We start from the raw sequence: 20,175 nt of genomic DNA, 5'->3' as shown, positions 1-20,175 counted from the left end.
TGCAAAGACAGCAGTGGTGGGGGAGAAGTTGAAGTGGGTCTCAGCTGAGTCCAAAGCCCTTGTCTGTAGAGCTGAAGCCAATAGTCACTCATTCATTCACACATTCATTCTACAAATACTTCTTGAGCACCTACTATATGCCAAGCATTATTCTAGGGATGAAGGATACAGTAGTGAGTAACACAGGTAAAAATTACTTGTTCTCCTGGAACTTATCATGAAATGTGGGGAGAGGAAGGTAACAACAAAATGCATGCAGGAAAATCTTGTGTGTTAGGGATAGTTCAAGGAAAGGTGAATAGGGTATACATGAGGGTGATGTTGTAGTTTTAATAGAATGGTAGGGAGAGGTCATGCTAAGAAGCTGATTTTTGATATAAGACCTGAGGGAGTGAGATGCTGGGTATCTGGGGAAGGGTGTTCCAGGAAGAGGAAACAGTAGGTGCAGTGGTCTGGAGGCAGGATCCCAGTCAAGACACTAAGCTCTTCCAAACATGTGTTCGTTCAGTCCTCCCAACAAACTGATGGTACAATGGTATTTTATACCCATCTTACAGATGAGGAAACAGCCTCCATTGTGATGAAATCACCAAGGTCAAATAGAAAGGAAATAAGAGAGTTAAGATTCACCTCTTCCCTGTGTGACTTCATACACCAACCACCGTGCCCTGCTCCCTCTGAATCAGGTTGCAACCGCTAGCAACTCAGGGTGGGCTTGTGCAGGACAGATATCAATTTAATTCCCAAATTCCCAGTGTCTGAGACTCAAGACAGTTTGGAAAGCTGTCATGTAAAAATACCAGAGCCAGACAGAACCTGGATATAAATAGCAGTTGTGCTTTTCACAAGATATGTGATTTCACACAGTTTTGAAGCCTCAGTTTTCTCCTCTGAAAAAATGGAAATATTAGTTTGCAATTCATAGGGCTGCTGTGAGCTTTCATGAAGTGGATGCCTATAAAAGATTTTCCTCATTGCCTGCCACAAAAGAAGTGCAACACGTTTGCAGTGCATTTTTTATGTTAGCTAGTGAATATGTCTATAATATTTGCTCTGTCCCAGATTCCATTCTGTGTATTTAAAGATACTTGTTGTTGTTCAGTCACTAAGTCATGTCTGTCTCTTTGTGAACTGCAGCACGCCAGGCTTCCCTGTTTTTCACTATGTCCCGTAGTTTGCTCAAGCTCATGTCCATTGAGTTGGTGATGCCATCCAACCATCTCGTCCTCTGTCGCCCCCTTCTGCCCTCAATCTTTCCCAGCATCAGGGTCTTTTCCGATTAGATGGCCTTTCACATCAGGTGGCCAAAGTATTGGAGCTTCAGTTTCAGCATCAGCCCTTCCAATGAATATTGAGGGTTGATTTCCTTTAAGATTGACTGGTTTGATCTCATCATCTTATTTGATCCTCTGAACAACTCAATTGGTGGGTTCTATTATTGCTTTCATTTCAAAGATGAGGAAACAGAGACACAGAGAGAAGAATTTTCTTATCCAGTGTATTAGCTCAGACTGCCATAACAAGGTACCCTAGACTGGGGGTGGGGGCTTCACCAACAGAGATTTATTATCTCACAGTCTTGGAGGCTGGAGGTCCAAGATGAAGTATCAGTATGGTAGGGTTCTGGAGAGAGCTCGCTTTCTGCCTTATACACAGCTGCATTCTTGCTGTGTCCCCACATGGCAGAGAGAGAGCTAGCTCTTGTGTTTTGCCTCTTTTTTTCAAAAGTATAACAGGTATTTCTTTTTCACACATGGTTGCATTTATTTACTTGGCTGTGCTGTGTCTTAATTGCGGCACTCATGGTCTTCCTTGTGATTCACGGACCCTTTCGTTGTGGCACACATGCTCTGTAGTTGTGGTGTGGGGGCTTAGCTGCTCCATGGCACGTGGGATATTAACTCCCTGACCAGTCACTGGACCTGCATCCCCTGCATTGCAGGGCAGATTCTTAACCACTGGGCCATCAGGAAAGCCCCTCTTCCTCTTCTTTTTAGGGCATTCATCCCATCATAAGAGTTCCACACCCAAGATCTCCTCTAAACCTAATTGTTTTCCACATCCAAATGCCATCCCACTGGGGGAGAGGAGGGCTTCAACTTAATGAATTTTGGGGAGACATAATTCACTCAATAACATCCAGTAAGAAACAGATTATAAGGGTCAGAGCCAGGGTTTGAACTCATGACATCCATGTTCTCTACCCCTCCACTTGGATATAGTGATTCCTTGGAAAGGAATTGAAATTCGTTAACAAAAGAGGGGAGTGACAGATTTGAGGCTGAGGGAACACAGGTGAGAGAGAATGAGCCTCACGGACCTACAGGTTATCGATGAATTTGAATCATGAATTATGAAGGCATTAGAAGCAAAATATGAGAGACTTCCCTGGCAGTCCAGTGGCTAAGATTTCTCCTTCCAGTGCAGTGGATACAGGTCTGACCCCTGGCTGGGGAGTTAAGATCCCACTTGCTTCACAGCCAAAATCCAAAAATATAAAACAGAAGCAATATTGTAACAAATTCAGTAAAAACTTTAAAATAATGTTGTTTGGTTGCTAAGTCATGTCTGATTCTTTTGCAGCTCCATGGACTGTAGACTCCTCTGTCCATGGGATTATCCAGGCAAGAATACGGGGTTGGTTTACCATTTCCTTCTCCAGGGTATCTTCTGGACCGAAGGATCGAACTCATGTGTCCTGCTTTGGCAAGCAGATTCTTTACCACTGACTCACCAGGGAAGCCTTGGTCCACATAAAAAAATCTTAGAAAAAAAAAGAAAAGGAAAGATGAGCTCAGCTGGCAACAGACTTTCAGGGTCTTACATGTTCTAATGAGGAGTGTGGATTTTGTCCAGAGCTGTTGGGGATCCTCATCAGAAGATTTGCATGGGTCACACACATGTCTCTAAATGCTTTCTGTTCGTAGTGACACAAATTTGTTTAAGAAGGTGAGCCTGAAGGAGTCAGGGAAACCGACTGGCTTTAGTCAGTGATGGGACTGTGAACTGCTACTGTACTCTCATCATTCTTCTGCATTTTGATTTTCCGCTTAGATGTGGATGAATGTTCCAGGAACTCAGCTCTTTGTGGTCCCAGTTCTATCTGCACCAACATCCCAGGAAAATACAGTTGCTCCTGCTTGCCGGGGTTCTTTTCACCTGGTGTGTGGAGCCCTGAAAAACCTGAGGCCTTCAAGTGTGCAGGTAACTCTTCCAGCCATTCTGGGGACTTCCCAGTGGGTGTCAAGCTACCCTGAAGCATGGTGACTTATCACAACAGTCATTTGTTCTTTTAAAAAAAGTATTTCTTTATTTGGCTGCTTTGGGTCTTGTCGTGGCACGTGGGCTCTTTCATTGGGGTGTGCAGGCTTAGTTGCTCCATGGCATTTGAAATCTTAGTTCCCCAACCAAGGATTGAACCTGTGTCCCCTGTTTTGGAAGATGGATTCTTAACTATTGGACCACCAGGGAAGTCCCCAGTCATTTGTCTTTGCCCATGATTCTGTGGGTTGATATTGACCATATGGTTTTCTGGGGGCCCTAGCATGGTTGGCAGGTCCAAAATAACCTTGCTTACGTGACTGGTAGTTGGCATTGGCCTCTGGCTGGGAGTTCAGCTGGCCCTTCATTTTCCTTATGGACTTTTCCTCATGGCTGCTTGGGCTTCCTCAGAGCATGGCAGCTGGCTCAGAAACCCTCAGAGGGACATTGGTTATACGGCCAGGGTTCCTCAACTTTGGTACTATTGACTTTAGGGGCTGGATAGCTCTTTGTTCTATGTTGGGGATGCTGACCTGTGCATTATAGGATATTTGGCAGGGTCTTTGGTCTCTACCCATTGGATCCAAGTGACCACTAAAAATTTCTCCAGATATTGCCCAAGGTCCCTCAGTTGAGAACCACTAGCTCAACACAATAGAAATTTCTTACTCTCACACCAGTTCAGTACAGATATACTTGGCCGAGGGGCAAATTTCCTCCATGGAGTGATATAGGGAACCAGTCTCTTTGTATCTCTTGGTTCATCTATCCCTTAAGACATTAGAATTCCTGGTTCCAGGGACTTCTCTGGTGGTCCAGTGGTTAAGACTCCATGCTCCCAATGCAAGGACTGCAAGTTCCACCCTTGGTTAGGGGACTAAGGTCCCATAGGCCATGTGTGTGTGGCCAAAAGATTTAAAAAAGAAATTCCTAGTTACAGTCAGTGGTGGGGAAAAAGAAAAAAGGTACAGCGACTTCTTAACCCCTTGGCCCAGAAGTTACATGTCATACTCCTTCACATCTCATAAATGAAAGCTAGTCATATGATCCATCTAGCTGCAGAGGATTCTGGGAAATGTAGTCCCTGGTTGGGCTGTTATGTTTTAGCAAGAACTCTTTGCTTTGAGGGGCTTCCCTGGTGGCTCAGTGGTAAAGAATCTGCCTGCAATGCAGGAGGAGGTGCAGGTGACATGGGTTCCATCCCTGGGTGGGGAAGATCCCCTGGAGGAGAACATGGCAACCCACTCCAGCCTTCTTCCCTAGAGAATCCCGTGGACAGAGGAGCCTGGTGGGCTACAGTCCACAGGGTTGCAAAGAGTCAAACTGAAGAATTGAGCACATGTGCTCCCTCTGCTTTGAAAGGGGAAGAGTGATTTTTGTTGGCTTGGTCTCTACTCCACAGATGTCGATGAGTGCCTTGACAGGTGCCAGTATCTCCTAACTTCTCTGCACTGCTTGATATCTTGGAGTTTTTTGCAGATATTGATGAGTGCCTTCAGGATCCCTCACGATGCGGCCCAAATTCTGTCTGTACCAACACCCCGGGCTCCTACAGCTGTGGCTGCATTGTAGGTTTTCATCCCAATCCAGATGACTCCTGGAAACACGGCAACTTCAGCTGCCAAAGTAATAATCTCCTTACATATCTTGGCAATGGAATCTGTGTCTTGCTTTGTAGAATTCTCACTTTTTCTCATTCTCTGGATTCTCCTCTTTTTTTTTTTTTTTTTTTTTACTTTATCTACATAGTCTCTTATTTTCTGTTCACTTGTTCATTTATTAATCACTCATTTGATAAATTATTTTTGGAGCATGTGCTAATTAATAAATTCAACAGTCCCCTTCACTAGGTCCTGAGGATTTAATCCTGGATATGATAGACATGATAGCTACCCTCATGGAGCTTATAGCCTAGGGAAGGGAGCACATGCATAATTATTTAATAACCACAATGAATGTGACAATTGAAAAATTGCAGTGCACTTTGTTGTGCATTGTGTAGTAGGATATTTAATATGCTCTGTGAAGTGCCATTTAAACAGAAACTTAAAGAAAGAGTGTGGATTATCTAGATTAAGAGTAGAGTTCATGGTGCTCCAAATGATAGCATGTGCAAAGGCCCTGAGGCTAATGCAAAGTGAGGAGGGCATGGGAAAATGGCATTTATTTCATCTGAGGATGTGGGCAGAGGTCAGCTTCTATAGGACTTGTGTGCTGTGTAAAGAATTTTGTAGTCTTTTTGCTGAGAACCATGGGGAACTTTGAAAGGTTTAAAATTTTTTAAGTTATGGACTATTTGTTGTGTTAAAAGTATAGATAACTTATATGGAGGCAAAGGGATATAATAATAAAATGAGTATATCTTAAGTCCTTAGCAACATGAGAACTAGAACATCATCAATGCCAATACATATCCCTGACTCCTCTGAAGAGAGGCCCACTTGGAACTTTGTTTCTAATTCCTGTACTTAAAATATTCCCCCACTAAACATTCCTTGTTTAGTATGGTTTGCTTTGGAGCTTTGTAAAAATGGTATTGTATTATGTATAGTCTTTTCTGACCTGCTTTCTTCACTTGCTATCATGCTTCTCAGAATCACTGCTGTAGTGTGTAGCTATAGTTTGTTCATTTCCACGGTTGTATTGTATAACATGGCAATGGATGGATTTCAAGCAGGGGATGATGAACGCAGACTTGCTGGGGTTAAGTTTGATTTGGTTGCTTCTGTTTTCTCCTGAGGGATTCCCTTCAAGTGTAAAGATGATGTGGTACCCGACAACAAGCAGGTCCAGTTATGCCATGTGGGAGCAGCAGTGGAGCCTAAATATGTAAGTATTTTTGAAGGTTCCTAGTTTTCGAGGTTTTTCCCAGAAGGCACTTAGGTAGGATGTTGTCCTGCAGCTTTTACAAAGACAAAAATAATCGTGGCCTAGACCAGATAGATGTTTTTTCTCTCTTTGTAGCAATCTGGATGTAAGCTGCTGAGATCTGACATGATGGTTCCATAATACTCTTCCATCATCAACACAAGACTCCCTTATTGTGGTCCAAAATGGCTGCTGCAGCTCCTGCCATCAAATCTGCATTCCAGTTGGTGGGCAGGGGAGAAGGGCAAGTGAAAGGCACAGTCCTTCCCTTTAAGCATATGACCTAGTATCACTTTTGCTTACCTAGCTTCAAGGAAAGCTGGAAAAGAAGGACATTTGTTATCTAAAACGGGAATTCATTTACTCAAACAAGTAAGAATGTTGGAGTCTCACTTTTTGTGAGGTATATTGCTGCATCTGTGTGATGTGGAATGGATGATACACAGCCTCCAAGCCAGGCAAAGAGGAATTTGGATATCTTGATTTCCTAATGAAGTCGTTCTAGTGAGTAAAGACTCCAGAAGCATTTTCAGAAATTGATGTCACTATATTAAATATGAACTTATAAATTAGCTTTGGACTTCCCATGTACTTAAGACCACAGTTGGCTTTTTTAAATTGTGAAATACACATAAAATTTATCATTTTAAAGTGTACAATTCAGAGGCATTTAGTACACTCACAGTGGTGTGCAAACACCACTTCTATCTCCAAAGCTTTTTCATCACCACCAAAATAAACCCTATATGCCCGTTAGCAGTCTTCCCTCCTGTCCTCAATCCCCCAAAGACAGTGATCTAATTTCTATCTCTATAGACTTGCTCATTCTGGATATTTCATATAAATGAAATCACATGCTATGTGGTCTTCTGTGTCTGGCTTCTCTCACTGAGCATCATGCTCTCAAGGCCCAACCACCTTGTAGGGAGTATCAGTGCTTCAGTCCTTTTCATAGCTGAAATATATTCCACTTGGACCACTGGTCTTTTCACACATTTTCTGTCTTTCTTTGTTCTTGTTGTTCAGTCACTCAGTTGTGTCAGACTCTTTGCAACTCCATGAATTGCAGCACGCAGGTTCTACATTTCCCGGTCCTTCCCTATCTCCTGGAGTTTGTTCAAACTCATGTCCACTGAGTCAATGATGACATCCAACCATCTCATCCTCTGTCACCCCCTTCTCCTCCTGCCCTCAATCTTTCCCAGCATCAGGGTCTTTTCCAATGAGTCGGCTGTTCGCGTTAGGTGGCCAAAATATTGGAACTTCTGTCTTTTTACCCCACTCAATAGTTTTGCTGTTGGTTGATGGTTTCTTTTTTACTCATGGGAGAGAAAGGTGCTGTGATTTCAATTCTGATTGAAGGGTGAGTTTTATTTTCCTGAGAATACTATAGCCTCTTGACACCCCAGGAATTCAAGACCACCCCATGTGGAGGGCTCAGTGGCCCAGTTTGTACATTTCATGCTTGATCAATGCTCACAGATGCTCTTCCCGCTCGGATACAGGTTTCCTTTTGTGCGCTGATGAATGCCACTGTCGACGTTCTGGACAATGTCTGTAAAAACAAAACCACTGTCGTCTCTTTGAAGGTAACACTGAAGTCTTTGTAATTATGTTTTGAGTTTCGAACATCTTGGGGGTGTACCTTGGGTGCAGAACATCCTCTTTAACATAAAAGGGTTGTGAGTTACTCCAGTTGTAAGGTTTGAAAAATTAACAGGCAGAAAAATTGCCTTTTTTCTGTACAGTTTTGTGGGGTTTATAACCTGAGTAGGTTTGTGTAATTACCACCACAATTAGACAATAGAACTGTTCCATCCCTCTCCCCCCAACAACTTCCTCGGCCTTCCTTTTTTTTTTTTTTAACTTAAAAAATTTAAAAAATAGTTTTTTGGCCGCATGGCATGTGGGATCCTAGTTCCCCAACCAAGGATCAAACCTGCACCCCTGGCAGTGGAAGTGCAGAGTCTTAACCACTGGACCACTGAAGAAGTTCCTTGGGTTTCCTCTTTACAGCCATATATTCAATCCCTTCACCGTTAACTCCTGCGAATTCCTTATCTGTTCTCTGTCATTTTAATTTTATCTTTTCAAGAATGTTTTTATTTTTATTTTTTTTTAAAGATAAGATTGAGTTTAATCATTTGCCTTTGGATTTTTATCTTCTTTTTATTTATTTATTTATTTATTTTTTTATTAGTTGGAGGCCAATTTCTTCACAACATATCAGTGGGTTTTGTCATACATTGATATGAATCAGCCATAAATTTACACGTATTCCCCATCCCGATCCCCCCTCCCACCTCCCTCTCCACCCGATTCCTCTGGGTCTTCCCAGTGCACCTGGCCCGAGCACTTGTCTCATGCATCCCACCTGGGCTGGTGATCTGTTTCACCATAGATAATATACATGCTGTTCTTTCGAAACATCCCACCCTCACCTTCTCCCACAGAGTTCAAAAGTCTGTTCTGTATTTCTGTGTCTCTTTTTCTGTTTTGCATACAGAATCACACAATAAGTGGCCTTTAGAGTCTAGCTTCTCTTGGTAAGCACTGTGTTTTCAAGTTTCATCCACTTTGTAGCATGTCAGTGCTTCACTCCTTTTTGTGGCTGAGTAGTATCCCATTTTCTGGGTGGACCACAGCAGGTTTATCCACTCATCTTTGAAGGATATTTGAATTGTTTCCACTTGACCAAGATCTCTTCATTCCTCCACCCCCACCTCAACTTTTGGTGATTATCAATAGAGCCATGATAAACATTTATCTGTGTGTGTGTGTGAATCTGAATTTTCATTTTTCCAGGGTAAATACATAGAAGTGGAATGACTAGATCATTATAGTTGCAGATTTTATATAGATCTTTTTATTGATATATAGTTGATTTACAGTGTTGTGTTAATTTCTGTCATACAGCAAAGTGATTCAGTTACACATGTATATACATTAAAAAATATTCTTTTCCATTATGGACTTATCATAGGATGCTGAATATAGTTCTCTACAGTTGCAGATATTAAACATTAATTTCTACTAAGTCTTTAAGTTGCAACTAATGGATGTTATTTCATTGATAAATTCAAATGAAAATAAGAATAACATTTTCATCTGTATTCTGGTGAATTTTAAATTAATTTGTATAACATTTATTCATGAAGTGTATATTCATTCATAAAGTTTTCAGATTAAATTTGTATAAACAATGAGCCCTTTCAACAAACATTTAAATTCCTGCAAACATTTTCTACCATGTTTATATATATTCTCATTTCTCCCCAAATTTTAAGTACTGAATGAAGATTTACAAACCTCAGGCAAGGTTACTATACCCTTACATGCCGTGTGTGTCAAGTCGTCTCAGTCATGTCCAACTCTTTGTGACCCTTTGGAGTATAGCCTGCCAGATTCCTCTGTCCATGGAATTCCCCAGGCAAGAACACTGGAATGGGTTACCATCTCCTCCTCCAGGGGATCTTCCTGATTGAACTCGTATCTCTTATGTCTTCTGCATTGGCAGGCAGGTTCTTTACCGCTAGTGCCACCTGAGAAGCCCTTCCTATGTTCTTAAAGGATTTATAAATCCAGTGAACCACACATATGAATATAATAATTCAGATTTTTTAAATGTGCAATGCAGTATGTCAGCTGTAAAATTGTTCTCTTAAATTGTTCAGATAAAAATCACAAGTCTAATTGCTTTTTGGCATGAAATCATCTGATTGGTTTGCTTCTCTAATACATCAAATTGTTCCAACCATTAAGGATCAGATTTCCAAATTAAGCCAAAGATTAAAAGATGTCCTAAAATTAACCATTCAGCTTCCCTGGTGGCTCAGATGGTAAAGCATCTACCTGCAATGCGGAAGACCCGGGTTCGATCCCTGGGTCGGGAAGATCCCCTGGAGAAGGAAATGGCAACCCACTCCAGTACTCTAGCCTGGAAAATTCCGTGGACTGAGGAGTGTGGTAGGCTACAGTCCATGGGGTTGCAAAGAGTCGGACATGACTGAGCAACTTCTCTTTAAAATTAACACACATGTTTTACCATTATGGAGTTTTAGCCTGCCTGCTATTTTTTTCTTTCCTGAAGAAATAAACTAAACTTCCTAGCTAAGATGAATAAATTTAATGTCAAAGGAAATTTTGATGAGGTTTCTTCTGCTATAGAACTGAGAATCACACTTTTTCAGGATGATTCTAGTTGAGATTTTTCTGCTTCATCAGTGGAGAGGGACCCCAAATTCATGCCTTTCATTTGGGATATGGTTACAAAACTCAGTACATCTTGTTTTTCCCAGACAAACATCTCTCAAGTTTCAATCTGACTCCATTTTTACTAACGTTCTTTTCATCTTCTTGATATCAAATTTGGGTAGATAGAAATTGGTTTCCCTGCCAAGATTTCTGTTAATTTCCTTCCCCATTGGACTGGATTCAATTAATTTCTTCCCTTTCTTAGGTTGTGAATTATTTTCTGATTTTTTTGTTGGGGTCACTTTTTAATAGTCAATTTATTGACAATAATCAACAATCAAGGAAACGGTATCAGCATTAATATTAATATAATTATTGCTATTCTTTCCTTAACTCTGTTCCTTAGAACCAAATGTTAACATTTAGATGTGTATCTTTCCATAGCTTTTTTTACTTTGTGACTACATGGATAACAGATCCACACCACACACACACATTGAAGCATTTATTGAGTACCTACTGAGTGGTTTATAGCAGTGATTAAGAATCCAACCTCTGATGCTAGACCCCCAAGGTTCAAATCTTGGTCCTGCTACCTACAAGATATGTACTCATGTTTTCCTATCCAAAGTGGTATTAACAGTAGCCTCTATTTCATAGTTATCATAAAATTAAATAATATATAATATCATTTAAATAATATATAATAAATTAAACAATATAGATAATAGATCATAAAATTAAATAATATATAAGATTATATAATATATAATATTTATATGTTATATATAAAGAATACATATTATTCATATATAATACTTATATATTATATATATTAAATATATAATGTATATAATTATATATAATATATAAAATAATATATATATTAAATATATAATGTATATAATTATATATAATATATAAAATAATATATATTAAATATACATAATATATATTTAATATATAAGTTAAATACAATTAACTTAATTATAAATTACATACTATATATTAAATAATATATATGTTTATATGTAAATCTTCATATATATTATATATAATAAAAATATATATAACTTATATATATTAAATATATACATTTAATATATATTAAATAATATATTTAAATAATATATATTATTAAATAAATAATATATAATAAATATGTGTTATTTTATAAATTATATAAATTTATATATTATATATATGTATAATATATATTTAATATATATAATATGCATTTATATATTTATATATAATATATGTTTATATATAATATATGTTTATATATAATATATATATTTAATAATATATATAACCAATACTTGGTTCATAATAAGTATTAATTATGTTTATTTTAAAATTTCAATTAGTGCCAGAAACATAAATACCATAAATATGAAAGTTTAAATTAAAATGTTTGCTGTTTTAAAAGCAAAATGAGATAATATAACACATGGTTCTGTAACAGATTTATAGACTTAAAGAATTAACTTATGGCTATGGGGGGGATGGGTGGGGAGAGAGATAGATTGGGGGTTTGGAATTGACATGTACATAATGCTATGCTTAAAATAGACAGCCAGAGTTTCTGGCTTTTCCCTGTAGAACACAGGAAACTCTGCCCAATATTCTGTAATAACCTAAATGGGAAAAGAATTTGAAGAAGATTAGATTCTTGTCTACGTATCACTGAATCACTTTACTGTACGCCTGAAACCAACAGAATATTATTCAGCAATGATACTCTAATATAAAATAAAAATTTTTTAACAGGACAAATAATTGTAGACTCACAGGAAGTTGCAAAAATAGACATAGAATCCTATGCAACCTTCCAAATTTCCCCGGTGGTGATATCTCATATAATGAAGAAAATGTCAAAACCAGATAAAAAACAACAACAACAAATGTGATTCTGTACTTTGCTTTACTTAAAAATAGCTCATGAACCTTTCTGCTTGTTAATGTATATAGACATACTATATCATTCTTTTATTAGCAACTGCATGTGGGGCTTCCCCTGTATATGGAGGATCCCCTGGAGAAAGGCATGGCTACCCACTCCAGTATTCTTGCCTGGAGAATCCCATGGACAGAGAAGCCTGGCGGGCTACAGTCCATGGGGTCACAAAGAATCAGATACGACTGAGTAACTTGCACACTATCCCATGATTTGATTTTAGCATGTTTCATTTAACCAATTGCTTGGACATTCAGGCTTTCCAGATTTTTGCTATCAAAAACCATGCTGAGATGAACATCATTACACAAGATCCTTGCACAATTTTAAAGTATTTCTTGAAGGAGGGAATTCCCGGAAGGGAAATTGCTGAGTCAAAAGGGTACGTGTAATTTACAAAGCAACAAGTGCTGACTTACTGCATACCAAGTTGCATCCCTAGTAGGGCTTCCTGAATCAGGAAAAAGAGGCTGAGGAAATGTCTTTTTTTTTTTTTTTTTTTTTTTGCTTTTAAGATTTTTTTTTAAAGTCTTTATTGAATGTGTTACAATATTGCTTATTTTATGTTTTGGGTTTTTTTGGCCAAAAAAGAAAAAAATGTAGGATGATGTATGGGATCTTAGCTCCCCAACCAGGGATGGAACCCACGCCACCTGCATTGTATGGAGGAGTCTTAACCACTGGACCACCAGGGAAGTCCCTAGTGAATGGCCTTTTACATTTTTTATCATCCCAGACTGTCAACCCATTCTCATGGTGAGAGATGGGGGACAGCTGCTGTTTCATTGATGAGAGAGAGAGCAAACACACCTTTCTTTGCAGAGTACGGCTAAGAGATTTGCCTCTGTGATTGAAAACACATCCAAGTGGTCCAACTTCACCAAAGAAGAGACCTCTACACTGGCCACAGTCTTGCTGGAGAGCGTGAAAAGCACCACGTTGGCAGCTTTTCTGAAACCCTCAGCGAATGTCAGTCAGACTATTCAGACGAAACACTTAGGTAGGATATATCTTTGGTGTCAAGGTCACACCTGGGGGCTGACTTAGGTGGGTGACTTTGACATTGTGATTCCCCATGGCTTTCTCATATGCCACATTCAACTTGTGTCTTCTGCGTTGGCAGGTGGATTCTTTACCACTGAACCACCTGGGAAGCCCTAAAGTGGAGTGGAGGACAGTAAAATCTGTAGGAGAAGGGATCAGAAAAGAGAGAGGCAGATTTTGTAGACAAACACTGGCTTCCCTGATGTCTTAGTGGTAAGGAATCTGCTTGCAATGCAGGAGATGCAGGACACCTGGGTTCGATCCCCGGGTCAGGAAGAACCCCTGGAGGAGGAAATGGCAATCCACTCCAGTATTCTTGCCTGGGAAATCCCATGGATGGAGGAGCCTGGCAGGCTACAGTCCAAGGGGTCCCAAAGAGTTGGAGGTGACTGAACACAAGCAGGGAATCACAATTTGACTTGAGGTAATGGGAGGGAGTGGGATTGAAAAGTTTGAGAATAAACATAGTCTCATCTAGCTCATATTTTAAAAGGACACCTCTGGTTCCATTACCTATCTTGTTTTTATCATAAGTCCTGTAATTATTGCCATGTTACAGGTAAGAAATCTGAGGCTCAGAGAGGTTAAGTCATTGGTCAAGTTTAGACAGCAGGTGAGTGGTAGAGCTGGGCCACCTACTTTGTGCAGAACCTGAGCCCTTTTCCACCATGCTGGGCTTGCTCCAGACCCTCCCGATTTCCTTTGGTTTTGGAAAACCAGTCTAACTTTGGAATAGTCAGAGGCTCATGACTGCGTTATCTTCCATCCTTGTTCACTTCAAGTTCATTTTTCCCTGAAGCATCTCATAAGATGTGAACCCTTACTCCTAGAGTTCCAACTGGGTTTCGAATTTGTCTGGTGACTCTATCTGCCTGTCATTAATCAAGGGCCTCAAGATCTTTCCCATGACACACCATTCTTTCTGTTCTTTCCCTCGCTTAAAATTAGAGATGCATTCCTTTCTTAGCCAGAAACCAAATTCAGATCCCACTTTCTGGGTGACCTCCTGCCACTTCTCCCTTTCTCCCTTTTAGATATCGAGAGCAAAGTGATCGACAAAGAATGTGCTAAGGAGAACGAGACATTTAAGTTGAAAGCAAAAGGGGATGAAATGAAGATTTGGTGTTCCACGATCAAAGAATCTGAATCCACAGGTACAAACCCATTCCTGAGAAACAAAGGGGAGGGTTATGGTGCATTCAAGCGGCAGATATTCATGGATTGATTGCTTTTTTAAAAAATTTAATTTTTAATGTTTTTTAATTGGAGTGTACTTGCTTTACAATGTTGTGTTCATTTCTGCCGTACAACGAAGTGAATCAGCTATGTGTGTGCTCAGTCGCTTAGTCATGTCCGACTCTTGGCAACCCCATGTATTGTATAGCCCACCGGCTTCCTTTGTCCATGGGATTTCCCAGGAAAGAATACTGGAGTGGATTGCCATTTCCTTCTCCAGAATCAGCTATATGTATTCATATATCCCCTCCCTCCTGAGCCTCCCTCCCACCCTGCCCACAGATTGACTGCTTTTTAGACCTTTTTTTTAATTAAACAGAATTTTTATAGTAAGCCCTTATTGGTTGGGCTTCCCTGGTGGCACTAGCTGTAAAGACTCTGCCTGCTAGTGCAGGAGATGCAAGAGATGTGGGTTCAATCCCTGGGTCACGAAGATCCTCTGGAAGAGGAAGTGGTGACCCACCCCAGTATTCTTGCCTGGGAAATCCCATGGACAGAGGAGCCTGGTGGGCTACAGTCCATGGGGTAGCAAAGAGTGGAACTTGACTGAGCACAACAAAAACAACATTTTGTTCGTTATCTGTTTCAAACAGAGCAGTGTGATCCTATCAATCCCAAACTCCCCCTACGTATCCTTTCCCCAGACTCTCCCCACCCGATCCCCTCAGTTACCATAAATTCATTCTCTACATCTGCAAGTCTGTTTCAGTTTTGTAAGTCATTTTGTAAGATCATTTTTAAAAATTCTGCATTTAAGTGACATCCTATGGTTTATTTCCTCTGTCTGACTTACTTCACTTTGTATGATAATCTCCAGCTCCATCCATGTTTATGCAAATAGCATTATTTCATTCTTTTTTATGGCCGAGTAGTATTCCATTGTTGATATGTACCATATCTTCTTTATCCATTCACCTGTCCATGGATATTTAGATTGCTTCCATGCCACACACTGAGGAAACCAGAACTGAAAGAGACACATGAACCCCAATGTTCATCACAGCACTGTTTATAATAGCCAGGACATGGAAGCAGCCTAGATGGCCATCAGCAGACGAATGGATAAGAAAGCTGTGGTACATATACAACACAATGGAATATTACTCAGCCATTAAAAACAATACATTTGAATCAGTTCTAATGAAGTGGATGAAACTGGAGCCTATTATACAGAGTGAAGTAAGCCAAAAAGAAAAACACCAATACAGTATACTAATGCATATATATGGAATTTAGAAAGATGGTAATGATAACTCTATATGCAAGACAGCAAAAGAGACACAGATGTATAGAACAGTCTTTTGGACTCTGTGGGAGAAGATGAGGGTGGAATGATCTGAGAGAATAGCACTGAAACATGTATATTATCATATGTGAAACAAATCGCCAGTCCAGGTTTGATGCATGAGACAGGGTGCTCAGGGCTGGTGCACTGGGATGACCCAGAGGGATGGGATGGGGAGGGAGGTGGGAGGGGGTTCAGGATGGGGAACACATATAAATCCTGGCTGATTCATGTCAATGTATGGCAAAAACCACTACAATATTATAAAATAATTAGCCTCCAATTGAAATAAATAAATTTTTTTAAAAAGTAAAAAAAAAACCAAACAAACAAATGAAAAGAAAGATTGCTTCCATGCCTTGACTATTGTAAACATTGCTGCAATGAACACTGAGGTGCATCTATTTTTTAATTTTAATTTTTTATTATTTTGAGCAGATATTTATTGAAAATAAAATAATGATAGAGGCAGAAATAGCCCAAGCCCTCAGGGAGTTTCCCATCTTCTAGGGAAGTCAGACATTAAATAATCTCTGGGAGTAGAGTCTAGAAGAGTGTGGATATTTGTATATGTGTGGAAGGTCTATGAAAAAGACCCTGATGCTGGGAAAGACTGAGGGCAGGAGGAGAAGAGGGTGACAAAGGATGAGATGGTTGGATGGCCTCAGCGACTCAATGGACATGAGTTTGAGAAAACCCTGGGAGACAGTGAAGGACCCAGAAACCTGGAGTGCTGTAGCCCACGGGGTCATAAAGAGTCAGACATGGCCTAGAGACTGAACAACAATGGCTGGTTTACTTTGGTATACAGCAGAAACTAAGACAGCACTGTAAATCAACTATATCTCAACAAAAAATTAATTCAAAAATAATCTTACAATATGGGAATGTCAAGATGTTTCCTGTCTAGTCCAGCAGCCATTGGTCACATTTTAGTACTGAGAGCTTTAAGTGTGGTTAGACTGTGAGTGTAATATACATACTGGATTTCAATGTCTTGGTGCCAGAGATGAAGGAATTAAAATATCTTATGAATAATTTTTAGAATGACTACATGTTGAAATGAAAATATTTTGCAGGTAGTGAGTTCATATATAATTTAAATGATCCTTTATTTATTTATTTATTGTTCTGAAACATGGATACTGGAAATTTTTAAATTACACATGTGACTCATACTGTATTTCTAACATACAGTGCTAATCAGTATCAGGGATTAGCAAACGCTTCCTGTAAACTGTGGTTGGTAAATGTTTAAGGCGTTGAGCGAGATAGGATCTGTTGCAATTATTTCAACTCTGTCGTCAGGGTGTGCAAAAGCATTCCTAGGCAATATGTAAATTAATGGGTGAGACTGTGTTGCAATGAGATTTTTGTTCACACACACACACGCAAAACAGGCAATGGGGCCTACCCTTAAAGTTCACTGGTTAAGAATCCACCTATCGACGCAGGAGACGTGGGTTTGATCCCAGATCAGAGAAGATCGTACATGCTGCAGGGAAATGAAGCCTGCGTGCCACCACTACTGAGCCCATTACTGGAGCTACTGCAGGCTGCATGTAGAGCCCATGCTCTACAACAAGAGAAGCCACCACAACGAGAAGCCCATGCCTTGCAAAACGAGAGTAGCCCCTACTCACTGCATCTAGATAAAGCCTGCTTGCAGCCATGAAGACCAGCACAGCCTAAAAAAGTTTTTTTTTAATTAAAAAAAAAAAAGCAGAGATGGCCAGATTGGCTTGTAGGTCATTGTTCATCACTCCCCTGATCTATATGCTGTCTGGATGGCCCAGGAACAGGCTAGGACACAGACCACCAACACTGAAAGGGGAAGCCCACCCAAGAGATTGAACAAGAGTAACCATAAATGTGAGAAGGGAAACTTATTTCCCACTGCTGAGTTGAATCATCCCTTAAAAACACAAATTCAAATTAATTTTTAAATGTAGCCAAGATTTTTTTTTTTTAGTACCACCTCAGGAATTTTTTTTCAAGTTGATTTATTTATTTGGCTGTGTTGAGGCTCTGTTGTGGCATGTGGTCTCTCTACTTCTGGTGCTTGGACTCAATTGCCCTGCGGCATGTGGGATCTTAGTTCCCTGACCAGGGATCGAACCTGAGTCCCCTACGTTGTGATGTAGATTCTTAACCATTGGACCACCAGGGAAGTCTCAGATTGTTTTTAAAGTTTCTGATGAGGGTTAACTATCTGGAAGTCCACTGGTGTTTCAGTCCTCAGAGGAGGCCAGTGAAGATACAGAAATACATGAGATATTAAAGTGTGTGTGTATGTATGGATGAGTTGGGTCATCTGTAATAACTACTAAGCAAATGATTGGCTTTTTCTTTTTTTAATTTGGGGAAATTTTCAGGGATCAACGGGGTGGCTTTCGTTTCCTTTGCGGGTATGGAGTCTGTTTTGGATGAGCGCTTCTTGCAAGATCTTCAGAACCCCTGGGCCAACTCCAAGAAGAAGCTGAAGATGAATTCTCGTGTTGTTGGGGGCATCATAACAGGAGGGAAGAAAGACGGGTTCTCTAAACCAGTCATCTATACTCTGGAGAACATCAAGGTTGGTGATGAGGTTTTCACGGGGCCCCCAGCTATCTACTGGGAACTCCACGTCCTCTGTTGGCTTAACTCTCAGTTTTTGACAGGGACCCGTTAAGCAGAGGTTCCCTGGTGGCTCAGTGATAAGGAATCTACCTGCTAATGCAGGAGATGTGGGTTTGATCCCTGGGTTGGAACATTCCCCTGGAGAAGGAAATGGCAACCCACTCCAGTATTCTTTCCTAGAAAATCCTATGGACAGAGGAGCCTGGTGGGCTACAGTCCATGAATTTGCAAAGAGTCGGACACGACTTAGTGACAACATTAAGCAGCAAGTGTCCACAATTTCTGATAACTCAACGACTTCCCAAAATCCACTGCTAGAAAAATGAGCGCTTCTATTTCAATGTGGCATTTTTCCATTCATCAATGGGCAAGGTTGAGGTTAGATTAAGTAATGTTGATGCAGGAACATTTACATGAACTTTATTTATAGTAATTATAACCAAGTTGGTAATGGATACAGGTCTGGCACCTGAGACATTTCTTTTCGTCACTGCACATTGAAATATCAGCATTTTTCTCCATTCTGTACAGAACATGCCCACATTTTCTTGAGGTTGGTCAGGTTGAATCCATTCAAGATGGATTCTCAGGTAACTAAAGTTTCTGAATTTTCAGCCAAAGCAGGATTTTGAGACTGCTATCTGCGTTTCCTGGAGACCAGATGTGGAGGGAGGCAGATGGACAACCTCAGGCTGTGTGCTCCTTGAAGCTTCCAAGACGCATACTGTCTGCGGCTGTAATCGAATGGTGAACTTGGCTGTCGTCATGGCTTCTGGGGAGCTCACGGTCAGTAATGACGCTCTGTAGTCTGGGTCCTCAAATCCAATGGGAAAACACTGATTAGCATCCATTGTGTGCCTCTCATGGAATTGGGCAGTGTGGGAGGGAGTCAAGGGGACAGAAGGGGTGTGTGCCATATCTCTGCCCTTAGAGAATTCATGGTCTGGTTGAGAAGCCATGACACTTGTATATGAAATGAGAACTGACTCTAAACAGGTGCAGGCATGATAATAACTACAAACCCCACTTATAGAAAACCTGGGCTTCCCAGGTGGCGCTAGTGGTAAAGAAACCACCTGCCAATGCAGGAGATGTAAAGTGATGTGGGTTTGATCCCTGGATCAGGAAGATCCCCTGGAGAAGGACATGGTAACTCACTCCAGTATTCTTGCTTGGAGAATCCCATGGACAGAGGAGCCTGGCAGGATATGGTCCATGGGGTCGAAAAGAGCCAGACACGACTGAAGCGCCTTAACACACACTATGTGCTTGACTCTTTAGCTGTTTTTAGATGCCCTTTTCAGGACAGGAGGCTGGACCTCAGTAGTCTGTTTAGTCATGAAGCCAGTAATTAGTAGAGATGGGATTCAAACCCAGGATGGTCTGAGTCCAGAGGCCTCTTTCTCCAAAATCGTCTATAGGCATACTTCATTTTATTGCACTTTGCAGATATCACTTTTTTTAAAAAAAGAGAAAACAAATTGAAGGTTTGTGGCGACCCTGTGCGCATTGAGCAAGTCTGTTGGCCCTGTTTTACCAACAGCATTTGCTCACTCCATATCTCTGTGTCACATTTTGGTCATTTTTTAAACGTCTCAAACCTTCCACCAGCAAAAAGATTATGACTCACTGAAGGCTCAGATGATGGCAGCATCTTTTAGCAATAAAGTATTTTTTAATAAAGGTATCTACATTTTCCAGACATATG

At 40.3% G+C, this 20,175-nt stretch overlaps 1 protein-coding gene across 1 annotated transcript in view; it reads left to right on the top strand.

Annotated features, from left to right (window-relative positions):
* LOC122700722 (fibrillin-1-like) overlaps window positions 1-20,175 on the top strand; it is an 88,622-nt gene that overhangs the window by 54,037 nt on the left and 14,410 nt on the right. Inside the window, exons 44-51 of the mRNA XM_043913792.1 lie at window positions 3,055-3,204; window positions 4,741-4,887; window positions 6,002-6,090; window positions 7,635-7,718; window positions 13,106-13,283; window positions 14,362-14,481; window positions 18,224-18,423; window positions 19,083-19,253. Of these exons, the coding sequence (XP_043769727.1) occupies window positions 3,055-3,204; window positions 4,741-4,887; window positions 6,002-6,090; window positions 7,635-7,718; window positions 13,106-13,283; window positions 14,362-14,481; window positions 18,224-18,423; window positions 19,083-19,253 (1,139 nt within the window). The remainder of the gene's footprint in view (window positions 1-3,054; window positions 3,205-4,740; window positions 4,888-6,001; window positions 6,091-7,634; window positions 7,719-13,105; window positions 13,284-14,361; window positions 14,482-18,223; window positions 18,424-19,082; window positions 19,254-20,175) is intronic.

This window comes from Cervus elaphus, chromosome 9 (assembly GCF_910594005.1).
Source record: "Cervus elaphus chromosome 9, mCerEla1.1, whole genome shotgun sequence".
Lineage (NCBI taxonomy): Eukaryota > Metazoa > Chordata > Mammalia > Artiodactyla > Cervidae > Cervus > Cervus elaphus.
Note: the sequence above shows the minus strand (reverse complement) of the source record. Positions and strands in the feature narration are given on the sequence as shown.